General features: G+C 44.9%; 1 protein-coding gene across 2 annotated transcripts in view; it reads right to left on the reverse strand.

Moving 5' to 3' along the window:
- LOC147429913 (Nucleotide/sugar transporter family protein) overlaps nucleotides 1-22,518 on the reverse strand; it is a 31,518-nt gene extending 9,000 nt beyond the window's left edge. Inside the window, exons 1-3 of one of the 2 annotated variants that reach the window (XM_086496105.1) lie at nucleotides 21,802-22,518; nucleotides 21,405-21,574; nucleotides 21,243-21,328 (exon numbers count right to left, since the gene is read on the reverse strand). In XM_086496105.1, coding sequence (XP_086352231.1) covers nucleotides 21,243-21,328; nucleotides 21,405-21,574; nucleotides 21,802-22,415 — 870 coding nt within the window. In that variant the 5' untranslated portion in view covers nucleotides 22,416-22,518. The remainder of the gene's footprint in view (nucleotides 1-21,242; nucleotides 21,329-21,404; nucleotides 21,575-21,801) is intronic. The other variant, XM_086496106.1, reaches the window with a different exon arrangement.
- Nucleotides 22,519-22,739: the final 221 nt, after the last annotated feature.

Raw genomic sequence — 22,739 nt, forward strand, 5'->3', positions numbered from 1 at the left:
ACAGCATGACCAGGGTTCAGTTCGGTCTAGAATAGAAAGTGATATGGCACTTTTGTGAGTTTGTTCGCAGACCGTGCATGTCCAGACACTTAAATTAGATGCATATCCTCTGGTTGCACACAGCATGACCATCAGATTCCAATCAGATCCCATCAGTAGCATTTTTACAGTGCATAGGCCTATTTTCCCTATTTTTGACATTTTCCACTTATTCTTTTTAAGTGACTTTTGTTGGAAACTAGGTAGGGCAATTTTGCTAAGATAATATATAAGCAAACCAGAGTTAGCACTTTCCGGGAGAAGAGACAGCAGGAGCACACGCTCAACAGGCACCTTCTCAGCAGGACCCCCAACAGCAAGCCTAGCGTTTTTGCAACTCAGCATCAACCTAGAGTTTTTGGACCAGATCAGCCAGCGTTTTTGATCTTGCAGATTTCTGCCGACAGCAAGAAGCAGAAGAGTCCTAGCGTTAGCAGATTTCCACCGCAAGTCAGATTTTCAGCCCTAGCGTTTTTGCATCTGCAAGGCCCTTCAGCGTTTTTGCAGATCTTCGCGACGGAATCTCCACAAGCACCAACGTTTTCAGTTTTCAGCATCAAGACTCCGCAATAGAACCCCCGAACCTCGCAAATCTCACCTTCCCGCGGCAGCTCCTCGCCGCACGGTGGGATCCATCGAAGTTTACAGTTTCAGCCCGGAAAATGCAGATTTCAGCATCTGAGTTTTCAGCGCGTCGTCGTCGCATCATCGCCGTCGACATCGTCACCGACATAGAGTCGGAATTCAGCAGATAAAGATTTGCAGATTTCAGCCATTAGCATTTTCAGATTTCAGCCTGTCTCGTCGTCGTCCTCATCGTCGTCGACATCGTCGGCAAGTCCAAGCATTGTAGAGATTTGTGCAATCAATAGTAGACCGCTCTCGCCATAGAGAGTGGGGCCTTCGGAGGAGGGTTTGACAACATTCAAGTGTCGTATTCTTCTCTCTCTATCTCTCAGTCTCAGCACCTTCATTCACAGTGTTAACCACTTTGTTTGTGTCCATTGCACTCTCTCACTAAAGGAACACAAGGCTCTCCCTTCCATAAGTAAAAGTAACCTTGAGCACAGTTCCGAGCACTCATCTTGAGCAAAGTTCAACATTCACTTCCGCTGCACCTTACATGTACGGTGAGGTTATCACCCTCATCATTGCCTCCTTTTGGAGTAGCAGTTAGCTACTCCTGTTCCTGCTCAAGGAGGCTCTTGCCTCAGCACAAAAGCATGAAACCACAAAGTTGTACATCAGTCAAATGAAGAGCCCTCTTGTGGGGCATTACATAACTGCACGTAGGGGAGAGAGAGAGAGAGAGCAGTGTGTGGTAGCCCTCTTGTGGGGCATTACATAACTGTACATAAGGGAGAGAGAGAGCAGTGTGTAGTGTGCAGGTCACACTCCTAGCACCACACTGTACATAGAGTCAAAAGGAAGCACTCCATAGCTCTTAACCTGTGACAGTTCTTGCAAAATGAGGCCTCCCAACTACAAATTCAGCGCCACTTCTTCATGCATGAGGAAATTGCACAGAAATGTGCCACTTGGCACGTTTACAAGCATTTTCCCGTTTTGGGGCTGCCACCTAAAAATCTCCCGACTGGTTGCCCAATAGACTTCGCGGCAGAGTTCTAAAATGTTCCCCTTGTCATTCCGAAGGTAATCACGCGAACACATTTCATAGCCCAAAATAGCAGTTCCCTAATTTTTAGGAGATGCTTCCGTTGGATTGGTCTTCTGACCCAAAAATGCAATGTGGCCCAATTGTCGGGTATTTTCCTTTGGTGATCCCACCTTGACTTTGTGCCTTTATTGAGTTCACTTCCTAGTATCCACCAACTTGCTAAGTGCGACGGGGGGACCTACATGATCTTGACTGAGCCTAGACACTCTCTTACTATACGAATTCCAGTGCCGACCCACTTCCCGTCTGCAGGTGAAACTACCGTTCACATTGGCCATACAATGTCCGAGCATTTGCAACTTCAAAAAGAGGGTCTCAAAAATAAAACAAAAATCACTGGAAAGAAACCAACAACTAAGATTAGCAGTTGCCATGTCCTCGTGACATAGTTAACAGTTGCCACGTCCTCGTGATATACCCACCTCTTGAAATGACAAACGTCCTCGATTGCATACCATAAACACACGCCACTAGTGATCTTGTGCTATTAGCACTCTTTTATCATCGCATGTATACGCAAGAAAGGTTGTAACACATAGATACAAATGACTTAATGACTCAATGAGACCTTCATACTTTTGTCATTTCCATCTATTACACTAAATTCATATGTACATTTGATGTGCTAGCCCTATCATTACCCCTCCTTTGCACACGTTGGGTTGGGGCATAAGTCGGTTGTAACCCAAAGGCTTCAAGGTAAAGCTGCAATACACTTGGTGACTCTGACAATTCATGCTCTTCCATCCACTTTGCATCCATAGGCAGACAGTTCTTGAACTTCACCAAATAGCGTCTTGCTACCTGTCCTTTAACTTTTCTGTCCTTATGTGCCAAAACTTGCTCAGGTACCAAGATCTCATCAAGTTCCTCAACCTCTAGCTGATCCTCATCTGGCATATCTTCTGGCACATCACCCACGAACGGTCTTGGAAGACTCACGTGAAACGCATTATGAATCTTCCACGCATCCGCAATTTCAGCCTGTAAGCCACATCACTGATCTTGTCAAGCACTTGAAAAGGCCCATAGTAACACATGCTGAGCTTAGGAAACAGCCGTTCCTTGCCCTTCATCTTCTTTAACCTTGCCTTTTCGAACCTTAACAGAACCCAATCACCAGGTAATAACAACAATTCACAACGGTGACGATCAGCAGTCTTTTTCTGTTTTGCTTGAGTCTTCTCTAAGGCAACTTTAATTTTCTTATACATAAGATATCGATCTGCCTCAAAAATCTTGTCCTTTGTATGCAAAATGGGAGGAACTTTTTTGCCGCCTTCAACAATCTCAAAAGGTGCCTTGCCAGTCGACAAATGCGCTGTATTATTGTAAGCATACTCAAGCATAGACAAATACTGTTCCCACTTGCACTTATTATCTGACACATAGCATTTCAGCAAATCTAAGACATTAGAATTAGCCTCTTCTGACTGTCCATCAGTTTGTGGATGAAACGAAGACAAGAACTTGAGCGTAGTGCCCATGTTCTCAAACAATCCTCTCCAGAACAAACTGGTCATGCGAGGATCACGATCACTGACAATCGACTGCGGCATACCATGGTACTTAAACACATTGTACACGAACAAGCATGCCATCTGGTTAGATTTTATCTTCTTCTTGACAGGGATAAAATGGGCTTGCTTGCTGAGCCTGCAGATAATGGTCCATATACCATCATTCCCTGTTGGCGTTCTTGGAAGATCAAAGATAAAGTCCGTAGCAATGCTTTCCCATGGCTTATCCGGAATCGGCAGTGGTTGTAATAGCCCTGGTGCCTTTTGCCTGTCAAGCTTGACCTTTTGGCAAATCACGCATGCTCGAAGAATATCTCTACCGCTGTAACTGTAGCATCAATACCATGATGCCCTGCATACGGTGGGACATGACTCTTCCATGACCTTACGTCGCAATGGCCTAGTGACACAAAGTCTACCATGCATCATCATAAAACCATCTCTGAGGAGGTAGTGCTCATGATGTTGCCCCTCTTGCAACTGTTCGAAGATCCTTGCAAAATCTTCATCAGTAGCATAATGTTCCTTCATGTCATCAAGCTCATGATGATAAGGAATTGACACAGCTGAAATTTGTGGCTTCCTTGATAACGCATCAGCCACAACATTCTTCTTAGAAACATAGAAAGAATGTTTGCCCATCGCATATGCTTTTCGGATAACTTTGACTGTGTCAAGAAGTATCGCAAGGTCTGACGATCTGTTTGGACAACAAAATCAGCACCTAAGAGGTAGTGCTTGTCACAAGACGGGCACCACGTTCCAATAGAAAAGAACAGACTGAACAGACTTTTAGCACTTTAATAACAACTGAACTGAAAGAGAGAGACGACACACGACACGGAGTGGCGGAATTCCACCCCAGAGAGTATTGGCCCCAAACCTTGGCGCCCCTTTCGGTGTTTCTTTATATTGCATCAACATCGTACAAGCCGATACTCCAGACTTTGCACCTTCTCCAAGAAGCATGCCAAAGAATGAGCCCTAGGCTCATATTTAAAGGCCCTAGGCCCCAAAAGCAATTTACAATGAAAAGCCTTAAAATTCAAAAGCATCTAGTCCAAAAGCAATGCCAAATAGCTGCCAACGTAAATCACAGAATTTTCGTACAGCAGTCAGCGCAAAACGCGGAAATCCGTATAGCCTGCCACCTCATCATGTCAACGCAATTTCCGAAAATCTGCCATGTCATCAGTTTGTGCAAGTCTGTGTGTGGGTCTTGCTTTACTTTACGTCCTTCATGTCACTTGAGGCCCCATCATACGGGGTCCCCATAAGTTGGTAGGACTTCTTCTTTTGTTACTTGTTCTTCTTAGGGTTTAGGCCCCTCGGCCGGCATCTGCAAGTAGACTCTATTCTTCAGGGCTTTGACATGTCAGCAGTTTGTTACATTGCTTCCAGCTAGAAAGCGCATGAATCACGGCCAAGAGCTCTTTCTCATAGACTTGAATAGTCTTCTCTAGCCCTTGCAAATTCCGCTTTCATAAGCTACTACCCGTCCGTCTTGCATTAGCACTGCTCCGATACTACTGCCACACGCGTCACACTGGACCACAAATAACTTCTTGAGATCTGGCAAAACAATTACTGGACTTAAAGTCAACTTTTCCTTTAAGAGACTAAAAGCTGAAATCTCTTTTTTGGTCCATCTGAAAGTGACCTCTTTCTTTTGCAAAGCATGAAGAGGTGATGCTATCTCTGCAAAATTCATGATAAACCTTCTCCAGTAGGAACATAATCCCAAGAAGCTTCTGACATCGTGCACATTCTTCAAGTCTGGCCATGTCTTGATAGCTTCTACCTTTACGAAATCCATTCTAACACCATCCTTTGAGACTATGTGGCCAAGAAAGTGGATCTCTTCCAGAAAGAATTCACTTTTCTGAGGATTGAAGAGTAGCTGTGACTGCGCAGCTCTTCGAACACAATGGTCAAGTGACGTCTATGCTCCTCTTCATTCTTTGAATAGACTATCATGTCATCGAAGAACGTCCCAACAAACTGTTGATGCGAGCGGAAAATCCGGTCCATCATTCTGCTGAACGTGGCAGGAGCATTTGTTAGCCCAAACGGCATCACTAGAAACTCATAAAGACCAAATGTCGTTCTAAACGCAGTCTTCTGCACATCCTCTGGCCTTATACGAATCTGATGGTACCCACTCTTAAGGTCTATCCTACTGAAAATTACAGCACCCTCTAAACGATCGAGAATATCATGAATTCTAGGAATAAGAAACCTATTCTTGATGGTATTCTTATTCAACGCACAGTAATCATCAACACACATGCGCCATGAGCCATCCTTTTTCTGCACTAGGAGCACGGGGGAGCAAAAGGGTGAAGAACTAGGCTAAATCAGCCCCTTCTCTAATAACTCCTCAACCTGGCCCATAATCTCTTTCTGTCGCGCCGCACTAACTCTGTAGAGAGGTCTGTTTGGTGGGTTACACCCTGGCACCAAATCTATCCGATGGTCCTCATGTCTCTCTGGCGGCAATTGCGACGGTAATGAATTAGAAAAACAGTCACTAAACTCTTGCAAAAATGCTGACCTTTCTTTATCTAACACGGATAAATTTGACTGACGATTATCTGAGACATCAGGTGCAAAACTCAAGTACACAGAAAGATGATTCTTTATTATAGAAGTGATAGCAAAAGCAGATACAATAGGGAGAGACTCCCCTTTGAGCTTTACATCCAAAACATGAGTTTTGCCACTATGCTGAAGGGTGATCGTCTTGCCGAAGGCATCCAGCACGCCATGTACTCTGAACATCCACGGAATACCAAGTAGCGCATCGCACCCTTCCAATGGCATGATATAGAACTCTTCTGTGTCCACATATGACTGAATATGCAGACGCAGCTTTCCAATAATGGGAGTAACACACTCTGAGTGGCCAGGACATGCCAACCCTGCCTCTGCTCAGTACCCCATCCCTTCAGCTCTGATGCCCAGCTTCATAGCTAACTCTGGTGAGATGAAGTTTGCTTTGGCACCTGGATCAAAAAAGATGAGTGTCGTCTGGTCTCTAACTTTACCCCATGCCCTGCATAACTCACTGGCATCTGTACTGGGCCTATCACCCACCATATCTGGCACCAAACCTGCCGTTCGGTTTAGGCTTCTTGCCTTTCTGGTCTTCTTTATCATCTGAGTCAGCTGGTCTTTTTCTTTGTGGACAATTGGTAGCAAAGTGACCAGGCTGCTCGCGTATAAAGCATTTATTTTCAGCCGTTAGGACCTTCTTTTCCTCGAGCGACTTGTGCACAAAAGGCTTTCTTTTCTGTTTCTAAGCTTGCACTCTAAAAGTCCCGGCTGAATCCTTATCTTTGGTGGCCTTTTCTGACCCTTGTGACGCTTCAAGAGCCGGGCTTCTTCGCTGAATTTTTCTTTTGCTGCCCTCCTTTCTCGTTGCTCGGAAACCAACTGTCCTCTCCTTTCAACAAGGCAAGACCGGTGTTAGCAACTTCCATGAGCTGGGTGAGGGTAGCCACTCTGTTCTTGGTACAATAATCGCAAAGCCCTTTAGGCAGCCCACAACAATACTTCTCTATTTGCTTTGTCAATGGCACAAATCTGTAGGAGGTCACTGAGAGTAACGCTTTACAAAACCTCCGATTGTACTCCAGCAAGCTCTTGCATGTAGCCGAAGTAAGCTGGTGCCAATCTGTCATGACATTGGCTTCGAATTCATTTGACAGCTAAGCAGATGCAAACATTTGCTTGAAGTAAACCCCAAGTGGCGGGTGAAGGTCCTTGCATTAACAATGTCATCCACCATGTAAGCGCATTGTCCTTTAAGAAAGTGGCAGCTTTCCTGACCTTAGAGGCCTCTGTAAAATTCCCTCCTGCATAAGCTGTATCAAACTATTGGAGGAAAGTGAGAGCCTTTGCTTTATCCTCGAAGCCACTGAAAGTGCTGAACTTTACAGCTCCACCACCTTCTTTGTAAGCTTTCGGCTTTTCCAATGCCCCCAAATTGTCATAAGGAATAGTTTGCAACATGGGCACTGTAGTAGGCATCATCGGCACATCTTGGCTATTAACATTTTGCGTCAGAGGTGCCATATCTGGCTTCTGTCCAGAAAAAACAGCCATGCCAAAATGACCCTGTGGCACCCCAAACTGGCCCTGGCTGCTCTGAAAACCTTGCTGCATGACGATGCTACCATACATGGGGTTTGGCATCATGCCTTGCATACCCCTAAACATTGTTCCTGGCATGTACGGCTGACTTCCAGACGCATAACCAGCCATACTTTGCAACACAGATCCACCCCCGAAATACCCACGATGTACCGTGGGTGGTGGAAAAACTGGGTACATTGCTTGGTATCCAGTTCCCTGTCCATTCAAGACAGCATGCGGGCTCTGAAAGGTGGCGAGCTGAATTGGCATAGCCTGTGGAATAGGCGTTGTAACCACCTATTCAAGGACGGGAGGAACATGTTTTAGAGCCCCTGACTCCACAACATGCGAGTGTTCCCTATCCTGCTGAGACGCATGAAGTACTTGGGCTTGAGCCTCAACAAGCTCTGTACACGGTGCGGTGTAGGTTGCCTATTTTGCTGTAGCACTGGTGGCGCTAGCAAGAACTCCATAAACCTTGGGTTCTACACCAGCTGCGAAAACACATTCACCGCGGCAACTAACTGAGTCTTGAACGCATCATCCTCAAGTTGCCCAGTCATAAAGCCCTGTACTGCTGGAGGGACATTCACATCAACAGGATGTACAAACTAAAGTGGCTGTGAGCTCTTGCCAATCTTGAAAACCATAGGGGTTTCCTGTCTGTCCTTCGAAGAGAAACCCTCTTCCATAATGCCCTTCCCTTTGTCGGCCATAGTGTAATCCCGCGTTCCTGTACTCTGTGTCTATACCCAAAACAACCGAGGCTCACTCTTCGAGGAAAAAGTGATTGATGTCCCGACAATGAAACCTTGATTTCGGGGGTGGATCTGTGAGCCTCAACACAAAAGCATTAAACCACACAGCTGTACATCAATCAAATGAAGAGCCGTCTTGTGGGGCATCACATAACTGCACGTAGGGGAGAGAGAGAGAGCAGTGTGTAGTGTGCAGGTCATCACTCCAGTCAGCGCATCACATAACTGTACATAGAGTGGAAAGGAAGCACTCCATAGCTCTTAACCTGTGACAATTCTTGCAAAATGAGGCCTCCCAGCTACAAACTCAACGCCATTTCTTCATGCATGAGGGAAGTGCACAAAAATGTGCCACTTGGCGCGTTTACAAGCATTTTCCCGTTTCGGGGCTGCCACCTAAAAATTTCCCGATTGGTTGCCCAGTTGACTTCGCGGCAGAGTTCTAAAATGTTCCCCTTGTCATTCTGAAGGTAATCACACGAACACTTTTCATGGTCCAAAATAGCAGTTCCCTAATTTTTAGGAGATGCTTCCGTTGGGCTCCTAGTGGTCTTCTGACCATCTACCCCCATTGGCACCGCATCCAAAAATGCAATGTGACCTAACTGTCGGGTATTTTCCTTTGGTGATCCCACCTTGACTTTGTGCCTTTATTGAGTTCACTTCCTAGTATCCACCAACTTGCTAAGTGCGACGCGGGGACCTACATGATCTTGACTGAGCCTAGACACCCTCTTACTATACGAATTTCAATACCGACCAACTTCCCATCTGCGGGTGAAACTACCGTTCACATTGGCCATACAATGTCCGAGCATTTGCAACTTCAAAAAGAGGGTCTCAAAAATAAAACAAACATCATTGGAAAGAAACCAACAACTAAGGTTAGCAATTGCCACGTCCTCGTGACATAGTTAACAGTTGCCGCGCCCTCGTGACAGGAACAATCACATAAGATGGAGGCCAACCCTAAGCTAACTTCAGCACAGAATACCGATAGAAAATCTCATAATCCTCACAATCCTGGTATTCCAGTGACAACTTTTATGGATCAAGACTACCTAGTGTATTTAGTGCGAGAAACACAATCAGTTGTCCTTTCTAAACAGTCTGCGTTGTATATTGAAGGTGAGGATTTTCAAAGTATTTATGATACTTTGGCATGCACCTTACTACAACAAGTGAATGCTACTTAACCACAGAACTATGATAATGTTCCAATCTGGTTTACTATTTACGGTCTGTTTTGCAGGCGTAATCGAGGGTGATTACTCCTCTTAAGGGGGGCTATGTCCATAGTCACAAGGGACACGTCCTGAGGAGTGGGGACAGGGAACGGGACTCAAATGGATTTTTAGTGTAAAAAAGAGGACGGGACGGCAAGTGGGGACGGGAAGCCCAAAAATGGGTCTCTTCAGTGACTATGGATGGCTATGTCACAAAGTGATGACGTGGCATGACCCAAGCCGAGGAGAGAGAGAGAGAGAGAGAGAGAGAGAGAGAGAGAGAGAGAGAGAGAGAGAGAGATGAAATGTTATATTAAACGTCTTCAAAAGGCCAAAATGACCTATGAGGCCAAACTGATACAATCCTTGTGGATCTAATCCAATGTCTAGATACAAAAATAAAATGAAGTAAAGCGAGACTAAACTAAAGACAAACTAAAAGATTAAAATCGGGACTTAGCTGATGTGGCACCGTAAGGCCCAAGATTCACACAGTTTTCTTTTATATATATAATAATAAGAAAAAGAAACCAAGCTGAGATGGTGTTATGTGAAACCTGCCCGTGGGGCAGTAGGCTTTGGCTTTCACCCGAAATTCTTTACTTCAGACACACACAGAGAGAACGTGCAAAGGAAACCTGTGACGGAAATAAACACTTAAGCACACACACGGCTCGGAAGCTAGAATGCCCGAGCAGACATCGACAACCTGTAGGCCCCAAAATCGGCCCTTTCGGTATTTCTTTATTCTTTGAGAGGGTAAATTACAAAGTGGAGTCCCGGGAATTCTTTACCTGTATCCAACTAGATACTACCTGTTTTGGCCAAATTTCGGCAACATGACAGCCCCAAAAACTTGCGCGAAACTAATTCCCCTACTAGATCTCACTTGCATTGGCATAAACCCTCTGATTCCTGCTGTATTTACTGGTTTTTGCCCTGTTTTCAACCCCAAACAGTCCCCTAACTGTCTTCTGCCAATGGGGCACGATTCCCAATGGTTTTGGCGTCTGTATGGATGAAAAACAGTCAATTTACAGCGCATACACAGCGCTCAAAACGCACCTGTACGGTGAGGTTATGACCCTCACCGGTGCCTGCTTTGGAGTAGCAGTTAGCTACCCCTATTCTTGCTCAAGGAGGCTCTTGCCTCAGCACAAAAGCATGAACCACACAGTTGTACATCAGTCAAATGAAGAGCCCTCTTGTGGGGCATCACATAATTGTACGTAGGGGGGAGAGAGAGCAGTGTGTAGTGTGCAGGGCATCACTCCTAGCACCACACTGTACATGAGAGGGAAAGAAAGCACTCCATAGCTCTTAACCTGTGACAAAAACCAAATGAGGCCTCTTCCCAACTTAAAATTCAGCGCCTAATTATCTGAATGAGGCAAGTGCATGAAAATTTGAAACTTGGAGCGATTACAAGCTTTTGCCCATTTCAGGATTGCCGCCTAAAAATTTCCCGATTGGTTGCCCAGTTGACTTCGTGGCAGAGTTGTAAAGTGTTCCCCTGGTCATACCGAAGGTAATGACGCGAACACATTTCTCGGCCCAAAATAGCAGTTCCCTAAGTTCCAGGAGATGCTTCCGTTGGGCTCCCACTGGCCATCTGACCATCTATCCTCATTGGGACCGCATCCAAAAGTGCAATGTGGCCTAACTGTCGGATACTTTCTGTTGGTAGTCCCACCTTGACTTTATGCCTTTATTGAGTTCACTTCCTAGTATCCACCAACTTGCTAAGTGCGACGGGGGATCTACATGATCTTGCTCTGAGCCTAGACATCCTCTTACTATACGAATTCTAGTGCCGACCACTTCCCGTCTGCGGGTGAAACTACCGTTCACATTGGCCATACAATGTCCGACCGTTTGCTACTTCAAAAGAGGGTCTCAAAAATAAAACAAACATCATTGAAAAGAAACCAATAACTAAGGTTAGCAGTTTGCCACGTCCTCGTGACATAGTTAACAGCTGCCACGTCCTCGTGGCATACCCCCCTCTTGAAATAGCAAACGTCCTCGATTGCATACCATAAATACACGCCACTGATGATTTTATGTTGTTAGCACTCTTTTTATCATCGCATGTATCCGCAAGAAAGGTCGTAACACATAGATACAAATGACTTAATGAAACCTTCATACTTTTGTCATTTCCATCTATTAAAACTGAATTCATATGTACATTTGATGTGCTAGCTCTATCATTACCCCTCCTCTGCACACGTTGGGTTGGGGCATACGTAGGCTGTAACCCAAAGGCTTCAAGGTAATGCTGCAATACATTTGGTGACTCTCACAATTCATGCGCTTCCATCCACTTTGCATCCATAGGCGGATAGTTCTTGAACTTCACTAAATAGAGTCTTGCAACTTGTCCTTTAACTTTTCTGTCCTTATGTGCCAAAACTTGCTCAGAGACCAGCATCTCATCAAGTTCCTCAACTTCTAGCTGATCCTCATTTGGCATATCTTCTGGCACATCACCACGAAGGGTCTTAGAAGACTCACATGAAATGCATTATGAATCTTCCAGCATCATGAAATATCAGCTTGTAAGCCACATCGCTGATCTTGTAAAGCACTTGAAAAGGCCCATAGTAACGCATACTGAGCTTAGGAAACAGCTGTTCCTTGCCCTTCATTTTCTTTAACCTTGCCTTTTCGAACCTTAATAGAACCCAATCACCAGGTGATAACAACAATTCACGACGTTGACGATCAGCAGCCTTTTTTTGCTTTGCCTGAATCTTCTCCAAGGCAACTTTAAATTTCTTATACATTTCATCCCTATTCTCAACATATCGATCTGCCTCAAAGATCTTCTCCTTTGTATGCAAAATGGAAGGAACCTTTTTGCCACCTTCAACAATCTCAAAAGGTGCTTTGCCAGTAGACGAATGCACCATATTATTGTATGCATACTCAAGCATAGGCAAATACTGTTCCCACTTGCCCTTATTATCTGACACATGGCATCTCAGCAGGCCAATAGAAGAATGTTTCTACCGCTTTAACTGTCGCATCAATACCACGATGCCCTGCATACGGTGGGACATGACTCTTCCATGACCTTATGTCGCAATGGCCTAGTGACACAAAGTCTGTCATGCATCATCATAAAACCATCTCTGAGGAGGTAGTGCTCATGAAGTTGCCCCTCTTGCAACTGTTCAAAGATCCTTGCAAAATCTTCATCAGTAGCATATTGTTCCTTCATGTCATTTAACTCATGATGATAAGGAATTGACACATCTGAAATTTGTGGCTTCCTTGATAATGCATCAGCCACAACATTCTCCTTGCCTTCGACATGCATAATCTGGAAGTGGAACATAGAAAGAACGTTTGCCCATTGCATATGCTTTTCGGATAACTTTGACTGTGTCAACAAGTATCGCAAGGTCTGATGATCTGTTTGGACAACAAAATCAGCACCTAAGAGGTAGTGCTTCCAACTAGAAGCGCATGAATCACGACCAAGACCTCTTTCTCATAGACTTGCATAGTCCTCTCTAGCCCTTGCAAAATTCGGCTTTCGTAAGCTACTACCCGTTCGTCTTGCATTAGCACTGCTCCGATGCTACTGCCACACGCGTCACACTGGACCACAAATGACTTCCTGAGATCTGGCAAAACAATTCTTCGATCTGAAGTCAACTTTTCCTTTAAGAGACTAAAAGCTGAAATCTCTTTTTGGGTCCATCTGAAAGTGACCTCTTTCTTTTGCAAAGCGTGAAGAGGCGGTGCTATCTTTGCAAAATTTATGATAAACCTTCTAAAGTAGGAACACAATCCCAAGAAGCTTCTGACATCATGCATAGTATTCAAGTCTGGCCATGTCTTAATAGCTTCGACCTTTGCAGGATCCATTCTAACACCATCCTTTGAGACTATGTGGCCAAGAAAGTGGATCTCTTCCAAGAAGAATTCACTTTTCTAAGGATTGACAAGTAGCCCGTGACTGCGCAGCTCTTTGAACACAATGGTAAAGTGACACCTATGCTCCTCTTCATTCTTCGAATAGACTATCATGTCATCGAAGAACGTCCCAACAAGCTGTTGATGCAAGCGGAAAATCCGATCCATCATTCTGTTGAACGTGGCAGGAGCATTTGTTAGCCCAAACGGCATCACTAGAAACTCATAAAGACCACATGTCGTTCTAAACGCAGTCCTGTGCGCATCCTTTGGCCTTATACGAATCTGATGGTACCCACTCTTAAGGTCTATCCTGCTAAAAATTGCAACACTCTCTAAACGATCGAGAATATCATCAATTCTAGAAATAGGAAACCTATTCTTGATGTATTCTTATTCAACGCACGGTAATAAATACACATGCGCCATGAGCCATCCCTTTTCTGCACCAGGAGCACTGGGGAGCAAAAGGTTGCCTATTTTGCTGTTGCACTGGTGACGCTTGCAAGAACTCCATAAACCTTGGATTCTGCACGAGTTGCGAAAAGACATTCACCGCGGCAACTAACTGAGTCCTGAACGCATCATCCTCAAGTTGCCCAGTCATAAAGCCCTGTACTACTGGAGGGACATTCACATTAACAGGAGGTACAGACTGACGTGGCCGTGAGCTCTCACCAATCTCGAAGACCATAGGGATTTCCTGTCTGTCCTTTGAAGAGGAACCTTCTTCCATAATGCCCTTCCCTTTGTCGGCCGTAGTATAATCCCGCATTCCTGTACTCTGTGTCTTTACCCAAAACAACCAAGGCTCACTCTTTGAGGAAAAAGTGATTGATATACCGGCAATGGAACCTTGAAACCGGCCCGTGGGACAGTAGGCTTTGGCTTTCACCCGAAATTCTTTACTTTAGACACACACACACAGAGAACGTGCAAAGGCAACCTGCGACGGGAATTAACACTTAAGAACACACACGGCTCGGAAGCTAGAATGCTCCAAGCAGAAACCGACAACCTGTAGGCCCCAAAACTGGCGCCCCTTTCAGTATTTCTTTATTCTTTGAGAGGGTAAATTACAAAGTGGAGTCCCAGGAATTCTTTACCTGTATCCAACTAGATGCTACCTGTTTTGGCCAAATTTTGGTAACATAACAGCCCCAAAACTTGCACGAAACCAATTCCCCTGCTGGATCTCACTTGCACTGGCATAAACCCTCTGATTCATGCCCAAAAACAGTAAATTCAGCACGCTGTATTTACTGGTTTTTGCCCTGTTTTCAGCCCCAAACAGTCCCCTAACTGTCTTCTGCCAGTGGGGCACGATTCCCAATGGTTCTGGCGTCCGTATGGCTGAAAAACAGTCAATTTACAGCGCATACACAGCACTGAAAACGCACCTGTACGGTGAGGTTATGACCCTCACCGGTGCCTGCTTTGGAGTAGCAATTAGCTACCCCTGTTCTTGCTCAAGGAGGCTCTTGCCTCAGCACAAAAGCATGAACCCACACAGTTGTACATCAGTCAAATGAAGAGCCCTCTTGTGGGGCATCACATAACTGCACGTAGGGGGGAGAGTGCAGTGTGTAGTGTGCAGGGCATCACTCCTAGCACCACACTATACATGAGAGGGAAAGAAAGCACTCCATAGCTCTTAACCTGCGACAAAAACCAAATGAGGCCTCTTCCTAGCTTAAAATTCAGTGCCTAATTTTCTGAATGAGGCAAGTGCATGAAAATTTGCCACTTGGCACGATTAAAAGCTTTTGCCCGTTTCGGGGTTGCCGCCTAAAAATCTCCCGACTGGTTGCCCAGTTGACTTCGTGGCAGGGTTGTAAAGTGTTCCCCTAGTCGTAGCGAAGGTAATGACGCGAACACATTTCTCGGCCCAAAATAGCAGTTCCCTAATTTTCAGGAGATGCTTTCGTTGGGCTCTCACTGGTCATTTGACCATCTATCCTCATTGGGACCGCATCCAAAAGTGCAATGTGGCCTAACTGTCGGATACTTTCTGTTGGTAGTCCCACCTTGACTTTATGCCTTTATTGAGTTCACTTCATAGTATCCACCAACTTGCTAAGTGCGACGGGGGGACCTACATGATCTTGCTCTGAGCCTAGACATCCTCTTACTATACGAATTCTAGTGCCGACCACTTCCCGTCTACGGATGAAACTACCATTCACATTGAACATACAATGTCCGACCGTTTGCTACTTCAAAAAGAGGGTCTCAAAAATCATTGGAAAGAAACAAACTAAGGTTAGCACTTGCCACGTCCTCGTGACATAGTTAACATCTGCCACATCCTCGTGACATTATGTCCCGATCACAAGAGAGGGAATCTAATCTACAACACCGTCGGGAAGGGCATCCGGTGTCCAGGCAGACGTAGTGTGCGCCCGGCCAGTGTGGCTGGTCACTTTAATAAAAGTAGACCAAGGCCTCGTTTGCAGTTATCGACCCCCACTGGCAGAGTGCCAGTTGTTAGCACGTGAGGCTAGGAGTGCGCGAGGTCACCTCCAGGGACCAGGAGGTGAGGCCAGGTAGTGTAGGACGCCCGGTGTGCACGCCTATGTCCTCGGACGCTGCCGCAGCAAGGGGATGCTACCGGATGGTGGCTAAGGTCCGTGGGTTCATCCAACGTATGTTTATAGGTGGTCCGGGTAGCCGGGAGATCCTCTCAAGAGTTCGTTTCACATGGCAAATGTTAGAAGACCGGCACCACGTGCCAATAGAAAAGAACAGACTGAATAGACTTTTAGCACTTCAATAACAACTGAACTGAGAGAGAGAGAGAGAGAGAGAGAGAGAGAGAGAGACGACACGCGACACACAGTGGTGGAATTCCACCCCAGAGAGTATTGGCCCCAAACCTTAGCGTCCCTTTCGGTATTTCTTTATATTGCATCAACTTAGTACAAGCCGGTACTCTAGACTCTGCACTCCAAGAAGCATGCCAGAGAATGAGCCCTTAGCACATATTTAAAGGCCCTTGGCCTATGACAAGCAGTTTACAAGAAAAGCCTTCAAACTCAAAAGCATATGGTCCAAAAGCAATGCCCAAAATCTACCAGTGCGTTTTGCAAAAATCCGTACAACTGCCACGTCAGCACTGTCAACGGAATTTTAGGCATGTCCATACAGTTGCCACGTCATCAGTCCATGCGTGTGTGTGTGGGTCTTGCTTTATTTTAATCCTTTATATCACTTGGGACCCCATCGGATAGAGCCCCCATAAGTTGGTGGGACTTCTTCTTCTATTACTTGTTCTTCTTAGGGTTTAGGCCCCTCGGTTGGCATCTGCAAGTTGGGTCCATTCTTCAAGGCTGGCATGTCAACAAATTGTGACATCTCCCCTTCTCGAAAGAGAGTAATAGTCCGCGATTACAGCATATCTACAAAACAACTCAAGTTAGCTCAAAAACTTCCAAGGGTCGTTCTGAGGGACATTCCGAGGGACAATCAATTTGCTCTTTTTGTTAAGGAGTTAGCTTCTCCTTTTGGCGCTTTTGATCAAGGAGTTGGCTTCTCCTTCCGTCCAGATCGAAACTCTCGATATTCCGGTGTAGTGAAATTAGCCATCACACCCAGAGCGCACTGATCTTCCATGGGTGTCTTGATGCACTAAAATTACATACCTAGGCAATCTCATCCAATTAGGAATAGTCAATGGTTGGCACATCACAATGCAGCACAAATGCTCACATATGCATGTTACAAGACATAGAAACATACAGCCGTCAATGAACACTCCCCCCGCAAATAACCATCCTGGTCCGAGCCATGAGTTGTTCAACGACTCCCTCACCACTTCTCTCGCAAATAACCTAAAAAGGTCTGGGCCATGAGATATAGAGGCCTTTTACAATCAAACGCCCCCTAGACCACAGCCTCCGTCGTTTGGAGGTGCTGGGAGTAACCACTGCTTAAGACTTCTTGATACTCCCCCCGTAAATAACCATGCGAGTCCGGGCCATGAGTAACAACAATACTCCCCCCGTAAATAACCACAAGGGTCCGGGCCATGAGTAAAAACATCACTTTTCAATCATTCAATACTCCCCCCGCAAATAACCACAAGGGTCCGGGCCATGAGTATGAACAAGCATTCTCATCATTTCTCACCATCCTCTCGGGAGTAAAATCACCAATCATTGAAACCAGTATTAAAGCCAGAGGACATTTCAAATTGGCACCAAGACAGTTTCAAAACAGATACCATTCATTTCAAATAAATTTCAAACAAAGTTTCAAACAATACTTTCTCAAACAAAGTTTCAAACAATACTTTCTCAAACAAAGTTCAAAAGTATCTAACTATAAAACAACTAGAGAGTTCATTCAGGGTTTTGTTCGAACAACCGAACTTTGAGGACGACTAGCTTGCCAATCTGCATCATGGTGATGGTTCGGTTCCGAGTCGCATCATTCTTGTCATGCCAAGGCATGCCTAACAGAACGTCACAATTGCCCAACTTCATAATGTGGAAATCGGCTTTTCCATGATAATCTTGGATAGTCACTAGAAGAGCACCAGTGAGTGGTACCACTTTCTGAGTTTGCCCTGTGGCTAGCTCAGCTTCAATTTCTCCACCCTCTGCATCATATAATCAAAGTCTATCTGCTTCAAGAATTCTGGACTTTCTGAGTTTGCCCTATGGCTAGCTCAGCTTCAATTTCTCCACCCTCTGCATCATATAATCAAAGTCCATCAATCAAAGTCCATCTGCTTCAAGAATTCTGGATGGATGAAGTTCTCTGTAGCTCCTGGGTCAAAGAAAATTAGGGCTTTCAAACCGTTGACTCTGCCATATGCTCGACACAATTCATTTGTACTTTCAAGGCGTATGCCATAGATTGTCAGATACTAATCCAACGGACGGTTTAGCTCGTTTGCCTGGAGATGGTCCTGGGTTTCTGTCGACGCGGGAGTCGGCTTCGCGGGTCTATCAGTGTATTGAGGACAACCAAAATAGTTGTCCTGTTTGAAAGCATCCAAAAATCGGCCTTCTTGTAGTAAGGTGTCTTGTTGTTGAGGTGTCAAACGAGGCCATTGTGGTTGACTTTCACGAGACTCGAGAATTTGTTCTTTGTTGGCGAGAGTTGTGGTAAGTCGCCGGAGGTTCTTCTGTGGTAAACTCTACCTTTCCCTTCATCAGTTTGTAGCCGACCGCAACATGGTCCATAAGCTCTTGCATGGTAGAGGCTTGCTTGGAGAGACAATATTCCTACAATGGTGATGGTAGCCGCATTGGTGTAGCGCTCGCACTGGTCTGCCAAGAAAATGAACTTAGAGGACACCGGAAGGTACACGTCGAGAAACCTATGGTTATAGTCGTCCATGGTTTCGGTCACAAGATCACTGTCACAAGACCGGCACCACGTGCCAATAGAAAAGAACAAAGTGAACAGACTTTTAGCACTTCAATAACAACTAACTAAGAGAGAGAGAGAGAGAGGTGACACGCGACACACATTGGCGGAATTCCACCCCAGAAAGTATTGGCCCCAAACCTTGGCACCCCTTTCGGTATTTCTTTATATTGCATCAACTCAGTACAAGCCGGTACTCTAGACTCTAAACTCCAGGAAGCATGCCAGAGAATGAGCCCTTCGCACATATTTAAAGGCCCTTGGCCTAGGAAAGCAGTTTACATGAAAAACCTTCAAACTCAAAAGCATCTGGTCCAAAAGCAATGCCCAAAATCTGCCAGTGCGTTTTGCGAAAATCCGTACAATCTGCCAGCGCGTTTTGCGGAAATCCGTACAACTGCCATGTCAGCTCTGTCAGCGCGTTTTGCGCAAATCTGCCACGTCAACACTGTTAGCGGAATTTTAGGCATGTGTACAACTGCCACGTCATCAATCTAGGTGTGTGTGTGGGGGTCTTGCTTTATTTTAATACTTTACGTCACTTGGGGCCCCATCGGACGGGGTCCCCATAAGTTAGTAGGACTTCTTCTTCTGTTACTTGTTCTTCTTAGGGTTTAGGCCCCTCGGCTGGCATCTACAAGTTGGCTCCATTCTTCAGGGCTTTGACACATAGCAGTTTGTGACAGCAAATGTAAGGAAATGCTGATGTGGCAGCTTTTCGGCTTTTGGGCGTCGGTTCTTGAGCAGTCTTGCTTTTGGGCACCCTGTTCTTAGCAATGTTGCTTTTGGGTTTCAATGCCTTTACATACGTTGTACGAGCCTGGAAGTCACTTTTGGCATATCAAATATATACCTAGATGAATCCAGGATAAGCCTAGATTCACCTACTAAGGAAAGTGCAAGGTATAAACCCATGGTAGTCACCCACAAGACAATATAACCATCAGCTCATCATGCGTAGCATTCACTAAATACCACGACATCCCCACTAACGTCGTCAGTGCCCAATAGTGGGTGTAGAACTAGGTACTAACATATGCTCCCAAACACAACACACGCCACACCCACACACACATGAGCATACATCAACACATAATTCAGCATACTGAGTTTCTGTCATGACTCCGGAGATCAAGGGCAGACTCAGCCATAATGAAGCCTAGCACTAAAAGAAACATTAAATCGAAAAAATTAGCACAAAAAATGAGGTAGTTGATAGGGCATACGCACCACAAAGATCGAAAGAATTAGCACAACATCAACTGCACGGTTGCACAATTACAGAGTGACTCCTTGGCAGTTGTACTATGTTCCTTTATCAATATAAAACGAAATATCATACGAGGCGTAACTTAGGGGCTAGTGCATCTAGAGGTGGAGCTTTACCACTCTGTCTCTCTTAATAGTTCAAGTGTTAATAGTATTGCCGTGTGTTTGCGGTGGATTCACCACTTTGCCAGTGACTTGCTCAATGCCACCTACAATCCTCCCCAAGGCATCATCTACCCGGAATTTGTCACATGAGGATGAAACTCAAATCCCATGAAGCTATGTGGCTCTATCAAAGGCTGCTCTATCGATCCATCTGTTTAACAACCAACTCCATCTAAGCGCAGTCATGCATCATCTAGAATATATACCATAAAATTTGCAATCCCTCTGGACTAATAAACACACTGCCCTGTCTCTCAGAATCCCGCATAAAGAACACATCAACCTTGAGCCGACCTGGTCCCACTGGATTCGCTAAGAAATGAGCTGAGCTGGGGATAACCAACAAAGTAATCAAAGCACTCATCCTGCTGAACTAGGGACTGTACAATCTCCTATAACCGCTCAACCAAGGCCACACTACAAGTGGGACTTTTGGTTGAACCTACAAAGGACCACTGATTGTTGCACCCTCTCAAATGCATGAACCTGTCGTCGACACCTCAGATTGTTGGTCCGACTCTTCAATAAAAACTTATGTCTCTTGTCTAGGCTCACTCCCATCTAGTGGTTCGTCTGAAGCAGATCTCTCTACCCTCGTGTAAACCATCACACTAATCTTGGGTAGCAAGATTCCTAAATGAAAAGTGATTTGACGAAGTTGCAATGCTTCCCTATGGTCATTAGCTAGGCCACTCTTAAGAGCAAGAAACAATAAGAAGACTACTAATCCCTTCCAACAAAGGTCACAACAAAAAACAAGAATTTTAAATTTGTAGCTACTTATGAAGACAAATTTCATAGCAAAAGAAAACTTCAAAATGGGAAAAAATATATAATGGAGGGAGTGATAATGATAGATAGTTCAAAACATGCATTGGAATAGAATATGCAAACAAATACGCTCTTGACACTGGATTTTTTTGCAATTGATTGTCAAAATATTTTGATAGGCCACTTCAAATATCCATGTATCATAATACTTTTCAGTCAAAGAAAACAACGTTGTTAAATTTGATTAGCTTCAAACATTAGTTTGTTTAAAGTGCTGACTTTCATGCTCTTCAAATTTGGTGTCATGTTGACTATTTGCATCGCAACAACTCTACTACAATACGAGACCATGGGTTTGATTACACCAAAAGCTCACCATTGTCTCAAAAGATATCGAGATGAAGACCAGGGAGGCGTTGGTCAAGTCAACATCCAATGCCGTTGCGATTGCAGTAGGAACCACTGCCAAATCCGAAGACAAAAATAAGAATTTCTGAAGAATTAATTGGCCTTTAAATGCTTATAAGATTTTTGTTACCTCTTACAAAGTAATCTCTCCATGAAATACTATATGTTGGCCGCATTGAAGGGAAAAAAAACCGTAAAGCAATCCATGAAACAACCGCTTGCATGGTAAAGTGGACTGTGTTCATCAGCAGTGGAGCTGGGAATTCCCACAACTTGGCTCCGATAAGTTTTTTATTGTATCTGAAATAGTGCAGGGTAGAATAGGATGGGTAAACAGTATGCATAGGCTCTATTTCTGAAGATTTTTCTAAAAATTTAAGCCCATTGCTTTAAACAAAATGACACAAGATATCCACTTCTTGATGAACAAAAGCAAGAAAACTGCAAATGTTGAGCATAGTTTCTGCGGAAATTTGAAATTGATAGTGCTATGTAAGGTCTTAACAGTACAAAGAAACAGCACTCACATTGTTAGGCCAGTGCTGAAGAAGTACCATATCAATATGAAGATAAAAGTACGGAATAGAGCGACAAGAATAGATCTCCTAGAAGAGATGAGGTCATCTTCTTGCCGCTCGACTAGCTCTTGTAGTGATAGCTCGCTCGATCCTTGACTCCCCTGCTCTTCGTCTGCTGGCCCATGGTATCCATTTTCTTGCCTGGAATAAGCAGAACGCGAGCTCGTTCTAGACAAGTGATGTCGGTCCACCAGTCCTTGATGGGGATCAGCTGCATGGGCCGTTGTAGAGGGTGGCATAAATCCAAAATCCCTCTCAAAATCTTGATCAGAGACAGCATAATTTGAACCTGGGGAAGATACACTGGAATCGGGAGTAGGATCCCAAGATGGGTGGGTGGAGATGGTGATGTTAATGCCTCTCCGGTCTCCAAGGCCAGGTAAGGATGCATCTGATTCGCTTTCAGAGCGAAGCGCGAACTGCTTTTGGAAGTCAAGAACAGGCTCATCTACGGTCGAGACTTGGGGTCTCACACGGGGCTGCGCTGTGCTGCTGGATCGCCAGCGAGAGAACGAAAGTTCCCCATCTGAGAGAGGGTACTCCTCTTCTTCGTCACCCACCATCGCGCATTAACACGGGGCTGCCTCTGCTACCAATGGCGACTTCTGCACTAATCATGCGCTAATCCAAGCAGCTCGACACATGTTCGACTCATTCAAGCGAAAAAAGAGAATTTGTAAGAGCACATCAATTTTCTATTTCTGCAAATTTAGCTGATCGGCCGGTGCCCCACTTTTGACATCAAGTCAGATCGGCGATGTCCGTTCGATCTCAAATTAAACTCCATGTAAAAAGGAACTATTTTCATGAGTAGGTAATAGACATATAAATTGACCTTGTGTTTCGGGTCTGAATCATGTGTGAACTACATGTGAATTGTTCTAGCT

The sequence above is a fragment of the Adiantum capillus-veneris genome, chromosome 22 (assembly GCF_014529385.1).
Source record: "Adiantum capillus-veneris isolate H3 chromosome 22, ASM1452938v2, whole genome shotgun sequence".
In the NCBI taxonomy this organism is placed as follows: domain Eukaryota; kingdom Viridiplantae; phylum Streptophyta; class Polypodiopsida; order Polypodiales; family Pteridaceae; genus Adiantum; species Adiantum capillus-veneris.